The sequence below is a fragment of the Neospora caninum genome, chromosome IX, assembly GCF_000208865.1.
Source record: "Neospora caninum Liverpool complete genome, chromosome IX".
Classification (NCBI taxonomy): domain Eukaryota; phylum Apicomplexa; class Conoidasida; order Eucoccidiorida; family Sarcocystidae; genus Neospora; species Neospora caninum.
Window position 1 is genome coordinate 4,085,670 of NC_018390.1, and position 14,241 is coordinate 4,099,910.

Below are 14,241 nucleotides of genomic sequence, written 5' to 3' on the forward strand. Positions count from 1 at the left end.
CGCTTCACCCGGCTCTGGCCGCCTCCCGAGCTCGGCAACAGGAGGAGCAACTCGGCGTCGTCTTTTCCAAGAAAACCAGAAGCGTCTCTTCTTCCGAGAAGGAAGATCGCGGATGGAAAGAAGCGGAAAGCCACGAGGCAGCTGGAGGCACGGTTTTCTGCGCGGACGCCTTTCGCTGCATCTGCCGCGTGGTCGGGCAGAAAAACCCGTCCAAGTTGTGTGTAGCTACACAGGACCGCCAGCTGCGGGAGAAGCTGAGGCAAGTGTCGACGGGGGGCGAGGAAGAAGCGGAGTGCGAACAAAGAGAGCCGCGACAGAGGCGAGACGTCGAGAACGGTCCTGGGAAAGAAGCGAGGGAGAGACCGGGAGAGAGGGAACAGGGGAGAGAAAGACGGGGAAGAAAGGGGACAGGATCCGTTGCCGAGTGTGAGTTCGACACAGCCCTTCCGGTTTCGTTTTGGGTCTCGTTTTGGCAAGCGCCGCTTCGAGGGCATATATGGCAGGAAGAGGCGTGTGTCGCTCTCTTTTCGCTTCAGCCCCCCCCAGGCGAAGACTCCCCCCGAACAGACTCAGACACATCTATCTCCGCAAAAGATGCACACCCAAGGAAATCGGCAAACGCCCAGGCCTCTTTAAGGATGTGCTTATACATGCACACATTCGTCTATATGTACATATGTGCATATGTATATAAAACATTTCCTGCTCTTCTGTGAGGAAGAACTTGCCTCACGTCCTGAAACACCTCCCTCTACCGTTGTGGATGCGCATTTGTACACATATGCCTACATACATACAATCATATATATATATATATATATAGGTGCGCGTGTAGCTGTGCTGATAGTGCGTATATATACATATCTAATTAACTCTATCTAGCTAAAAGCGTCTTGCTGGTAAGAGACGCTGAGAGAATACACAGCGTTTTGGTTGCTTCTGAAGATCGCGAGACTGTTTGTTCAAGAGCCTCCCAGACCGCCCCAGTGGCTCTGTTTTCGGTCTCTTAAAACCCAGGGAAAAAAAAGAACGTTGAGGGAATCGATGCACCGTGCGAAGTAAACGCATTGAAGGCATCTTGCCCCCGTTTTTAGCCCTTCTGCTAAAGGCCTCCAGAGAGAAACAACTGCCGAAAGTACGCATTTGTCTTCGTCTTGTCCCCCTCTGTCTTCCCGCCCGTCTCTTCCTTCACGGGTTCTTTCTCTTCCTTCATCGGTTCTTTCTCCTCTTTCATCGGTTCCTTCTCTTCGTGCATCTCCGCTTCCTTTCCTTCGTTCTCTTTCTCTCTGTCCTCGCCGCCTCGCCCCGCCGAGCAAGAAAGAGAAGAGGAGGCCGCCTGCTTTTCGCGCTCCTCTAGGCCTCTGCGCCCAGTGTCTCCGAGAGCTAGGCGGGGTTTCTGGTGGCCCCGGCGCGAGTCGAAACCCAAACCCGGTCGCTGTCTCTCGCCGAGAGGTTGGGACCGCCCGGCGCCGCGAGGCCGCGCAGGATTCTTCGGCGTGGTGATGCTGCGCGTCGACCTGGAGACTGTCATGGGCCGCCCGTCTAAAGAGCAGAGAGACACAAAAGGGGAATCCGCGAAAATGCCGATGCGAGACGCGCACCCGTCGAGAAGCCCCTTCTCGCTGATTCTTTGAAAAACACGAAGGAACCAAAAACACACTCTCCAAAAGCTGAAACCCTCGCCCCCGTTCCACACACGCGTGAAAGTAAAACTATGCATTTATACTGCATCTAATCTCCTACATGTGCGCAAACGTATGAATGTGTCTTTCTATGTCGAAAAAGCTGCCGCACTTGAAGCACCGACGAAGTCCACTGCAGTGTGGAACTTGAGCAGTTCCTCGTCGCTTCACGTGCGGAAAAGGCAACCATTACACTAGCGGAGCGAAGAACGGTACACCGGGCCAAACGTGCCTGGAGTTTTTGAAGAGAAGACACAACGGAGAAAACGAAACGCCCTTCCCTCTTGCCATCCGTGCACGGTCCTCCAAGTCACGGAGCACCTCTTGATTTTCCCTTTTCATTTCTCTTTTCCCTACTGAGAGTCGAGTCGTTCGCGAGCATGGCGGCCATGGCGTCGCCCTCGCTGTCGAATTTGAGAAAGGCGAAGCCCCGGGACTTGCCGTTCACATCCCTGGAAAAAAAAAGACGGAAAAAAGGCAAACCGCGAATCAACCACCGCACGAGGCTCCCTGCGTCTTCCCCCGAGCCTCTTTTTCGTTGAAAAAGCACGCGCAGTGAAAGAATTCCTCTCCATTCTCCGAGTTTCCGGTCCCTCCGGACCGCGCAGTCGCGCGCGCTTCTCCCGCCCCGGTCTTCTGTCTTTTTGCCGCAGTCTTTCTCCCCTCTCTGTTCTCGCTTGCTCGTCTTCGCCGGCTTCTGCCGTCTCCCGCGCGCGGTCGGCAGAGAAGACAGACAGGGAAAACGCGACGCTCCCCGGCGGAGACAGAACGAAGCTGGCGGCGGGAGGACCTCTCGAAATGGATACACGCCTTTGCATCTCCACTCGTCCGAAGACCGTACTCGTTTTTAACGGCAAGACATGCACCTAAACTGCGCGTTGACACTCTTTCGCGAAAACGTCTCGTGCGTCCTCCGACACACACACACATACATCCGCGAAGGTGTCTCCTCTCTCTGAAAAAGCCGCGCGCATGCAGTCGGCCAGGAAGAGCCCCAGTGACCACGGCCAGATATCCTGAGGTGCGCACGAACGAGGCATAAAACGCGTTTTCTTCAGTTTGGTCCTGCATTTAAAAATACAACTGAAGAGCGTCTGAGAGGTGCGTATCTCGCGCGTCTCCTCACCTACACACAACCGTCTGGGAGGGTGTGACGTTACATAGAGTGGCAAAGTGATTGGCCAGATCCTCTTCGACGACGGAGAAGGCGAGGTTCTTCACGAAGATCGTTGTTGCGTCGACCGGCGCCTCCTTCCTCACTTCTTGCTCGCGCTTCACTGTTTCCTGATGGGAAAGAGACCCAGGAAAAAGAGAGACACACGGCTTCTGGGCGCCTACCGCCGACATATCTCGGCCCCGTGGCATCTCTCTCGCTACACCTCGGTTTCGACAACCGCGTTTTTTGTCCTGTGCGTTGTTCCTCTGTCGCTCTCTCTATCGCTTCACGGTTCGCGACGCTGGAGAAATCGAAGCATGCAAACGCACAAACTCCGCTACGCGCCTAGAGAGGCAGATTACACTGCAACGCAGATGCAGCGCTCGATCTGCACAGAGACACACGCGTGCCGCCTCACTTTGTTTGGAGGCGCGAGAATCCACCGATGTTTCTTCATCGGAATGGACGGAGCCAGGCGGAACGGCTCGCCGCCGAGCAGAAACTTCTCCGGGGTCTCCTCGCCCTTGGCATCTCGCCGCTGGTGCAGGAAGAAATGCAATGCCTCCACCGCCGCCTCTTGAGAAGGGAAGTCAATGTACCCGTACCTGCAAAAATTAACGGAACAGACTCTGCGACGAAAGTGGACAGGCTCTAAAAAACAGAAAAAGCGCAAAAGACGGGCGCGGCCACGTCACCTCTCGACGGGACACCGCACACAACCCCTCCATTTATCCATCTGCAGGCGCCAACACATGTACATGCACATGTATATATTCTCTCATATATATGTATATATGTATATACCTATATATAAATGTACTCAGTAGATACGCATACATCAGTGAATACAGCAATGCATGCCATGCATCAACCTGCACACCAACATTAATGTGTGCATATATGGAATGGTGTGTTCTGTCGAGAGGTCAGCACTGCCTGCCTACGCCAAGAGACAAGAATCGAACTTTGGCAGCGACGCGAAGCCGTTCAGTATCCCCGACCACCGTCAGAGACGTACGCAAACCCCTAGAAAGCTCCACCTCGCTGCATGCGCGCAAAAATGCAGATGCGAGACTCTGTGCAGATAACCACCGTTCACTGAGAGAGCTCCGGCGACGAAGGCATTCTTGCGCACCCTTTGTGTTTTCCAGTGCCCGTTTCGTCTCTTTTCTCGCCCTGCGCCGGGGCGCCTGCGCGAATGAGACGCACGCCGCCGATGTTCGCGAAGCCGAGATTGCCCAGTTCGCGGCGCACGTCTTCCTCGCCGAGGTGCTCCGCGACTTGCGAGATGAAAAGCGTCTTCTCTTCGTAGACGCTCCGCGTCGGCTGAGAGACCAAAACCTTCATCGGCCGCTCGTGGATCTTCACGCCGTGCATGCACGCAGCCGCCGCCGCAGCAGCACTCGGGCTATCAAAGTCTGCATAGGCAAACCCCTTGGACCGTCGCCGGAAATCGAGGACAAGGCGAACCTGGAAATCCGCAAAAACACACGCCCCACGAAAGTTAACCTTTTCCTTTCGTACTCCGAGCATGCACTACCACATCAAAAAACTGAAGCTTGACTGTTTCACAACGCAAAATGGGATTCCCGGGTTTCCACGCACTCCCCGTGACACTGCCATAGATTCATCTGCCTACATGCATGTGTGCACAAATGAATACACCTATGTAGATGTAAATCTACATGTATATAGATATGCATTGTGATGATCTCTCGAGTGAGATACGTACGCCTGTGAATCCTGGACAGGCCTGGAAGTGGAGGAGGAGGTCGTGTTCCGTGACGGATTCGTCGAGGTTCGAAATCCACACCGTCTGTTTTTCCTCGACTTTCCCCATGCACGCAGCGATGCGCAGCGCCTCGTCCTCGGCCGCCTGCGGCAGGTTCTCGTCCAGCGCCACGTCCTGCTGCGTCTGCTCAGCCGCACTGGACACACAAGCGGAGCGAGAGCCGACAAGCAAACGCACGCTTCACGCAGAAAGACCAAAAGACGAAAGAAAAGAAAGAGAAGAAAGAAAAGAGAGGAATCGGTGAGGCGTTTTTGAAGTCGGCAGAAAGACGTCACACACTGAGAAGAATAGTTGGCAGGTTGAACGTACCGGAGTTGGTGGATGTGTTTCCCTCGTCGAGGCACAACGCTATCGTGTTCGCGTGCGTCCTTCGTGTCGCGTTCGTCCTTCTCTCCTTCACCGGTCTCCTCTCGGCCTTGCCCTCCGCTTTGTCCTTCGCTTTCCCTTGTCTCCTCGCCTGTCCCCCCGCAGAGTGTCGGGCTTCCCGAGTCGTCTTCCCGTTTTCTGCGTCGCTTGTCGTGCCCGCGCTCGTCTGCTTCGCCTCTAGATTCTTTCTCCTCCTCGCCACGCTTCCGATCGCGCCGAGGCTCCTCTCTCTCGCCCTCCTCTCGCTGCGCGCTCGGCGCCGCTCGCCGGCTCTGTCTCCGCGGGGTGAACGGCGGCGGGGGCATAGCTGCACTCGCATTGGGCGAGGCGAACGCGTCAAGACTTCCGACCTTCTCTGTCTTGCCCGCCTCGCCCTTTTCGCGCTTCTCCACAGCCTCGTCCTCACCCGACGTGCGGCGACTGCCGTGCGACTCCACAAAGCCCGACAGACTCACGCCAGGTTCGCGAGAAACACTCGCGTGGTGAGGAGACAAAGAAGAAGGACCGGGAGCAGTGGGCGTTGTCCCCGCCCCGCTGGAGGGGTCGGGGCCTCCGTGGCGACTTTTGTCTCCGCGAGTTCGCGCCGCGCCGCGCTCGCCAGAGAGCGAGGTGGGGACAGCCGCGAAGCCGAGAGAAGGCGAAGAGGGGAGCATGCGCGGCGAAGACTTGGGCGAAGACGGCGGGACGGGAGGCGCGAGAGAAGGATCCGCCGACTCGTGGCCGTCCCATGTCGCTCGCGTCGCCCTCTCGATTTCGTCCGGCGAGAGAAAGAGCGTCGAACCCGAGCTAGCCAGCTGCGCGCGCTCGCCCCCCAGGCCTTTGTCCCTCTCGGCGCCTCCAAAGAGCGGCAAAAACGCGCCCGAGTTCCGCCGCGACACTGACGGCGAGGGCGAGCGCGAGGAGCGCGAGAGCGAAGGCGACAGCGGCGTCCGAGGCGACGCCGACCGGGAGAAGGACGACGGCGAAGAGGCGTAGCGCGCGGCGCCCGCGAGGGCTGCGGGAGGGCACTGCGCCTCAGCCCCCGCGCCTTGGAGACTGCTTGCGCCGACGCGCCCAGAGAAAAAGGAAGAAAGGTGACTCTCGGCCCCGCCAAAGTGCAGCGACGCCGAGAGCGAAGTCGGCGGCAGCGCGAGGCCTTTCTCTGACGTCGCCGCGGGCTCCAACGCCGGAGACAAGGCTCCTCCGTCCCCGGCAGTCCCTGCGCCGGCGCCCGAACTCGCAGCGCGTGGCGTCGCCTCTCGCCCTTCTTCCCCCGGCGGCGCGGCCGCGCCCGCGGGCAGTAGACCAGCCGTGAGCATGCCGGACTCGGTCCCCCCGGCGCATGCGGATCCGGAACTCGAGCGGCCTCGCAGCTTCTTCTTCTTCGCGCCGGCTTCTGCGAGCGCGCGCGCAACCTGCTGGCCGGAAACCCCCGCGCGGTCGGCGCCGTTGGCGAGTTGCTGCGCACCGAGGCCCGACACCGATCCGACCGCGGGGGTGAGGAGCAACGGCGGGAGAGTCGGACCTGAGTTGTTTGCGGCCGCGCGCGAGTCTCCGGCGCCGGCGAGTTTCCGGGCGCCGGCGGTCGGCGAGGCGGCGACAGGCGCTGGGAACGGATGCGCCGACGAGGCCCGGGAGCCTGGAGACAGCATCGAGAGGAGGGGCGACGCGCCTGCCGCGGCAGTGGAGAAGAGACAGTGCTCGGGGCCGGTCGGCGAGGCCGCGAGCGAAGGAAAGAAGCAAGACTGCGTCGCGTGGTTGGCGGGGCCAGACCCGCTGGAAAGGACCGAGCCAGGCGTCGCCCCTTTGAGAGACGAAGGATGGAGCAGTGAGAGAGACGAGAGAAGCTCGGGAGAATTCCCAGACGAGGGCACTCCGACTGCCACCGCCACGCTGTCGGTGGAGCAGTCCGACGACGTTTCCCAGTCCGTCTCGCCCTGAAGCCGCTGCCTCTTCTTCCGCAACCGCAGAATCGAGGAGAGACAGACTGCAGCCTGCAAACAACAGGTCAAAGAAGAAGAAGAAGCGACTGAGAACGCGACTCGCAGGCCGAACTTGTGCCTGCCGGGTTCTCGCCTTCGAGAAAGATGTGTGAGCTCCAAGATTCGAATTAAAGAAACTCTGAAAAAGGATATCGACATTCCTAGACCGATGGTACACTTCGCTTATCCCCCTCCCCCCCCCCCCCCCCCTTTAGCCAGGGGGGAGAAAACAGCCTGTCTCCGTGTGTGTCTTTTATCCTGCGAGCGTCGACCCCCCTCGGACAATTTCTCGCGGGGTTTCGCGCGTCTCACCCTCTCTTTTTCCGCGTCTTCGTCTGCCGGGACCAGTCCAGGACTCGCGAGGCTTCGTTCGCCGTCTTCGCCGCTCTCCCTCGCGGGCTGTCGGCGGTCTCTCTGCTCAGACATGTCCGCGCCCGAGCGGAAAAAAGAATCTCGACTGGCGACGGTGGGCGAGGAGGCGCTGCCTTCTCCTTCGCGCGGCTTGTCCTTGCCCCGCGGCGAAGAGATGCCCGAGGCGTGGGCTGACGAGAGCGAAGACGATGAGCGCGGCGACGAACACGTGAGCGAAGCCGCAGGCGAAAACGAGACGAGCGACGCAACCTCCTTCCAGCGAAGTTCCAGCTCTTCCCGCTGAACACACGGCGACACACACACGCATGCGCAAGGGGTGAAAGGCGCGTCCGCTCTGTCCTAAAGTACGTGGTGGTTTGAGTCAGCGCGATCGCCCGAGGCGCAACCCGCAGCACGTCCTGAACACCGGTTCCCCCCCATGAAACGTTGGAGACTCCCAGAAACAGGAGAACCGATTTGACAGCGAGAACGACGTCTGCAGTCGTCCTCAGCCGCTGCTCCTCGGCCTAGTCCCCCACCACAGCCTCGTGATCTCGAGCGAAATTGCCTCCGCGTTTTCGCGGTTCCTCCTTCTCACCGCCGCGGCGACTTCTGCTTCGTCACCCGCCAGCGCAGCCTGCGCCGCGAGCATCCACCTGGCGACGAACTGCTGAACGTCTTCGCCTCTCTCTCTCTCGGGGCCTTCGCTCGCGCCCTTCTTCTCTCCGTGCAGCGCGAGGACGAGCTCGGCGAGGAGCGCACCGGCGGCCAGCCACGCGCGCGGCTCCGACGGACACGCCTGCAGTCTCCCGACGAGACTGAGCGCGGTCTGGACCGCGCTCGTCGCCTCGAGACCGACCCGAGCCTCCCGGCAGACGTGCAGGAGCTCGGCCTCGCCCTTGGCGTGAGCAACGAGAGCCGCCGGAAGCAGCTGAGAGCTCCCCGCCGAGCCGGGCGGCGCCGGCGACGCACTCGCAGGCTCTGCGTCCACAGAGAGAGAAGCAACACTCGGTGAGGCTGAAGACGCAGGGGCGGCGGCGCGCGTCTCCGCCAGAGTTACTGCGAGGCAGAACGCATCTCGCGCGCGGTGAACGAGGGCTCGGAGCGACTCCCTCGTAGACGCGGCGGCGCCTTCCGCGGAGCGCCGCTGGGCTTCCCCGTCGTCAGCAGCGAGGCGCGCCGTCACCCGCCTCGCGACAGCCACCAACCCCTTCGCAAAGGCCAGCTGCATTTCCACGGCGGCGCCATCCGCGGGGGAAAAGGAAGGTTTTGGAGAGCGAGGCGTGGCGAGCAGAGCAGGCGGGAGGTTGAGAGCCTTCACACATGCAGTGTCGCGAATCGTCTGAAGCTGGTCAGCGTTCGCAACGAATTCCGCCTGGAGAAACAAGACACGCAGACACCCTCGCCAGATGAGAGACGCTCCCACTCGCTCTCGCGAGAAGAAGAGGGCGCTTCGGCGAGCCCCGCGACGAGAAGTCGGGGGGACCCGAACCGGCGCACTGGAGATGCCACAGACAACAAGACGAAGCATATCGCTGGAGAGACACGCACAACCACACCGAGGGAGAGATGGAAATAAGGCTTCATACAGAGAGAGATTTGGGGTGGGGGTGGGGAAGAATCCCGCGGAACACCGAACGGCCGCCACCAAGTGTCGCCTCCTGTTGAGCCCGGTCGTGGGTCGGTCGCAGGCGTTGCGTTTCCCTTCGAGACGTGTGCAGGCACGACGCATCTGTCGGTTCGGACCGAACGGCTTACCGAGCACTGGATGTACCGAGTCCAGAGCGAGCGGTCGCGCGGGAAGTGGCGAATGCCTCTTTGGAGCAGAACCAGTTCCTTCTCGAGCAGCCAGCGGGAACAGACCACTCGTTCTCGACCCTCGTTCGGTTCTTCGTGCTCCTCGTCTGGGAGGAGACACCAGCCCTCGGCGAGCGCCCACTTCTTCTCCGCGCCTCGCCTGCTTCGCGGCTTCCTCTCGGATTTCGTGTCCTCTCCGTCTTTGTCCGTCTGCGCGCGAGCGGCGAACTCGAGGGAAAGCGAGTAAAACGCGTCCGCCGAGTCCTTCCACAGCTGCAGGTGGACCGAGCCGAGCTCCTCGAGCGCACGCAGCGTCGTCGCGTAGAACCGCCGCGGGTCTCCGGAGCGCCTCTCAGAGGCCAAGTACGCTCGCCACACGCGAGCTGTGCACTGCGCAGACGGAGCGGAAACGCGCACGAGAAGTGAGGACTTCCACGAGACGAAGTCACACGAGGCGAAACGCGAGGGAAACAGAGAGAGATGCGAAAGACGGCGGGGAAGAAACAGGACGGCTGCACCAGGGGAAGGCAGAGCGCGCAGAAAACACCACGCAGAAGTCTCGAGGCAGACGAAAGAGAAATCTCCAGAGCACCAGACGGCAGGCAGGAGAGATCAACGCGACAGCGAAGACGACGAACGTCGCGTGCACGTGCGGCCGTTGCAGAGAAGGCCAGCAGCGCGAAGGTCCCCGGCTTCGATTTCGACACCTTTCAGCTTCGATTTCGACACCTTTCAGCTTCGATTTCGACACCTTTCAGCTTTGAAATTGACATCTTTCTCCCTCCAGAATGGGAGAAAGCGGCAACTCTCTGAACAAACCCCAACGGTCTCTATCTTCGGCGCGCGTGCCGTCGCGGAACTCACCGAGATTTGCTTGTTCGCCTGGTCGTCGTCGAAGGCGCTTTGTACCTCAATCTCGAAATCCTTTCGCTCGCGCTGCCACACCGACAAGCCGACTGCATGCGCCGCCTCCGCCGCCCCCAGCCACTCGCGGCGACTGCGCGCCTCCTCGCCTTCCGCCTCGCCGAGGGGCCGCGGGAAAACCTCAGAATCCCACAGACTGCATGCGCAGCAAAGGAAGCCCGTGGGCACAGAAAGAAGAGACACCGTAAGCTCAAAAGAGGACGGACAGCTTACCGGCAAGGAACGGAGACACCATAGGCAAGGAAAGGAGACACTGCAGACAAGGGACGGACAGATTACCGGCAAGGAACGGAGACACCATAGGCAAGGAAAGGAGACACTGCAGACAAGGGACGGACAGATTACCGGCAAGGAACGGAGAGGACTGGGAGAAAAGAGAAACAGGGAGAACAGAGGGACACAGAAGTGGAGAGAGCGGAAAAGTGAGTGAAAGAGATTAGGGCAGGGAAGACGAGGGGAGATAAAAACTGCATAGACGAGACGAAATGGGACTGCCGATGCTTGAAGGCAACAAACACGAAGAGCACTAGCAGACAGACGTCAAAGTTGCAGGAAAAGGAGAAGACCGCCTCCCCCTCCTCTTTTTCGCTTCGCCTTCTCTTTCTCTTCCCCCTATCCCTGCGCCTCTCTCGTCTCTTCCTCTGTGTCTCTCTCAATCGCGTCTTCTTCCCTTTTGGCCTTTCTTGTGGGTGTTCATTTGCTGTACCGGTATTCGTCGAGGAGGTCTCCGAGCCCGGCCAGCGGGAGTTGCAGCTGCCTGCAGAACAGGCGGTGGATTCTTTGCATTTGCTTGGCGATTTCTTTGTCCAGTTCGCGCGCGTCCTCTCGCGCGCCGTCCTTTCCCGCGCGCTCCGCCTTCTCGCGCGTCTTGCTCTGTGCGTCCAGCTGTTCTCTGCGCCTGCGCAGCTGGTCGAGAACGGCGCCCTCAAAGTGGCGGAACGCCGCCCAGAGAACGGGGCCCTCGAGCGCGTGCAAGGCAAAGTCGTCTAGCGCCTCTTCAAACATGTCGCGGATCTTCCGCGTCGACGCCCCCGACGGCGAAGAGGACGAGCCGGAGACCGCGCCGGGGAAGGCGCCGGGAAGAGACGCGAAGACTGCAGCCTCCTCGAAGCGCAAGTGGCTCAGCGCGAGCGAGACAGACGGCAAGACGAACCGCGACAAACGGTAGAGGCGCTCGATGTGCCGGTGTTGCTCGCGAGGAAGCGGCTGGTGCGAAGGAAAGGCCGCGGAACACGAAGACTCAAAGGAAGAACTGGAGAGCAGACGCGCGACGCGCTTCTCCTCCTCTAGCCACGAAAGAAGAAACTCCTCGCCCACTGGGCAGTAGACGCAGCACAGGCGCGCCGTGCGATTCAGCTGAAAAAACACAGAAGTACAAAGACATGCACATATGCATGTACTGAGGTGTATGTACAGTCGAGAGGTGTCCGCTTTGCTTTCTGCGTGCTTGCTCACTGCAGCGGTGTCTGTAGAGATGCAAAACGAGGCAGCCTGGACACTCTGCACGCATGCGCACACACCTAAGTGTATCTGTTTGCATGCCTCCTTGGAGAAAGTCGGTTGCCTCACCTTTTCGTATTCGCCGAGGTGTCTGTACAGCTCGGTGAGCCGCTGGAAGGTCAGCGCGCCGTCTGCGCCCCGCCAAGGATTTTGTTTCACTTCCGCGGAGAGGTTTTTGGCTTCCGCAAGCATAAGGCGTTCCTGCGCCTCTTCGTCATCTTGTTCTTCACTATCTTCTTCCATTTCTTCTTCTCTCTCTTCGCTCTGCTCTTCTCGGCTTTGCATGCCTTCCTCGCTCCCCATTCCTTCTTCCGTCCCCGAGCCCTCTTCTCCGGAAGAAGAAACCGTCTTTCTTCGCGCCTCACTCTCGCCCCCTGACCGCTCGCCTGTCTTCTCCATCTTTGCCTCTCTTCTTCTCCGGTTCCCTTGCGGTGCCGCCCTGGCCCTTTGCTCCTCTCAAGCCGCAGAGCAATTGCCGGCCCGCCTCTTGGGTCTCCGAGTCCCTGTCCCCTTACTTCTCTATTCTCCTTCTCTCTATGCCACAAGCTGCGTTAGTATCGTGGCGAATCCTCGGCGGTTATGAAACTTTCCTTTTAGAGGCGAAGGACCGGCGGCGAGAAATTGGCCTTCCTCCCGCAGACAGGAAGGGACGCGGCGTCCGCGTAACGGATCTGCACGCGGAAAAGAGAACGAGCGAGAGCACGAGGCGAGAGGAAAAAACGGAAAAAAAGGACAGTTTGGGGTTTCCCTGTGCTCACAAGGAAAGGCGTGAGGAAAGGAAAAACAGCCTGCACGTCGCAGTCTCGTACCCAAGAAGAGAAGGGACGAGAGAAGAAAGGAAGAGGAAGAGAGAGAAGAAAGGAAGGGGAAGAGAGAGAAGAAAGGAAGAGGAAGAGGAAGAAGAAGATGAGTAGAGAAGAAGACGATGAGTTGAGAAGACGACGATGAGTAGAGAAGAAGACGATGACTAGAGTAGACGATGACGAGAGATGGCGAGACGAATGACAACGAACGCTTAGACAGAACTTGCGGCCGATGTATCTTCGAGGGGTGTTCGCTGGAGAGACGAGAAGGACCGCGAGAGAGAACAGCGGCTTGGAGGAGCAAAAAGGAAGCAGCCCTTTTCGCCGCCTGATCGACGAGTGCGCGGCGGGCCTCTCCTTCTCTCTCTTCTCGCGTTTCCCTCTCTCTCGCTCTGTCTCCTGACTCGGTTTTCCAGCTGTCCAAACAGGCACCGAGTTTGCGCTTGAAAAGGCGGCCTTGTCGCCTTCTTCGCTGCTCAGGTTTCCCAGCCTCGCCAGTTTTTTCTCGTCTCTCTGCACAGCTCTCGGCCTTTTTCGTCGCCTCTCGCCATCCTCGTTTCTACAGTCGCCAGAAAACTCGGCGCGCGTCGCGGAGAGACGGCGGCCGAGACAGAGCAGCTGACGCTCTCTCTCCTCTCTCTCGCTCCAAAAGCGGACCTGGAAACGCGGAGATGATCCTCAGCCGTTCCGCCAGGCGCGAGCGCTTTCGCGGGTCCAGCCTGCGTTCAAAAACGACCGGAAAGCGACAAAACCTCACAGGGCTTGCGCGCTCGGCCTCGTGTGCGTGGAAGACGCGAGAGCCGTGGACTGGGCGTTTCCCCGTGAAACGGTTTTTTTCATGAACATGCAAAGATCGCTGGTCCTCGCCGAGCTCGCGACCGGTCGATATGCTCTCTGCCCGTGTGCACGGCTAAAAGAAGGAGAGCGAGGTGGTGACCACGGATGTGCGAACGGAGCGCGGCGAGAACAGAGGGGAAGACGGAGAGGAAGAGGAGACGAGCTTTACAGCGCTTAAAACCAACGCGAAACACATCGGAAAGGAACAAAACCAGGCGCGTTTCCGCGGTGATCCGCGCGAGGCGAGAGAGCGCGCACAGGAGCCGAGAGAGGTTCCAGCCTTGCCGTGTCGCGCCAGTGGCTGGTTTGAGAGCGCGACGTCTAATCTTTTTTTCACGTTTGTCGGCTGCTCGCAAGGGGGGTGCGCATGCACCTCAAAAAAGCGCGAGGACGCGACGGCTCTCTCGCAGTTTTCTCGGCCAAAAGCGACGAGTCTTGGAAGACAGAGGGGCAGCTGTGAGGCGAAAAGACAGTTTTCCGAAAGCCCGGTCTCTCTCTCGCGGATAGGGCCCAGTTCCTCGTCAAACAGTCTCTGGCGCGAGCAGCCTCTCTCTCGCGCGTGAATCTGCGAGGCACAGCGAACTCCCGCGCGTCTATCCTTTTTCTTTTTCGGGAAACGCCTCTCCACACAAGACACACACTCGGACGCGAGAGCGGCAGTCTCTCAATCCACACACAGACTGCGACCGCGCACAGAAAAACCCCGCTCGCGCTGGGGCGCTCCTGTGTCTTCTCGGTCTCAGTTTCGCGGTTTGCGGCTGCTCGATTCCTTTGTTTCACAAATTCGCTCCTTCGTCTCACGAGCATTCCTCGACTGCTTCTCGCCGGCCCAGGTTTTCTCTCCCGTCGTTTCGTCTCTCCCCCTCCTTCTCTCGCTTGTCTCGCTGTCTCGCGTTTCTCTCCTCTCGCTGGCCGATCTTCTTCCGCCCTCCGCCCCGTAAGCCGGTCTCTCTTTTGCTTTGCTGTTCTTCTGTCCCTCTCGGAACGGGCGCGTGCCCCGGCGTTGCCTCGTCTGGTGTCGTGTCTCTCCCCGCTGCTCTCCCGTCTTTTTTTGCTGGCTTCGCGCGGCTCT

General features: G+C 59.6%; 1 protein-coding gene across 1 annotated transcript; it reads right to left on the minus strand.

Moving 5' to 3' along the window:
* Window positions 1–1,102: 1,102 nt before the first annotated feature.
* Window positions 1,103–11,928, minus strand: NCLIV_043390 (hypothetical protein; the record flags this gene model as incomplete). The annotated part of the gene is made up of 13 exons (XM_003881255.1): window positions 1,103–1,542; window positions 2,040–2,134; window positions 2,809–2,966; window positions 3,257–3,443; window positions 3,974–4,308; window positions 4,571–4,766; window positions 4,940–6,969; window positions 7,270–7,608; window positions 7,907–8,683; window positions 9,067–9,495; window positions 9,970–10,165; window positions 10,736–11,385; window positions 11,599–11,928. 13 exons carry the CDS (start codon window positions 11,926–11,928, stop codon window positions 1,103–1,105), a joined length of 6,162 nt encoding a protein of 2,053 aa, XP_003881304.1.
* Window positions 11,929–14,241: the final 2,313 nt, after the last annotated feature.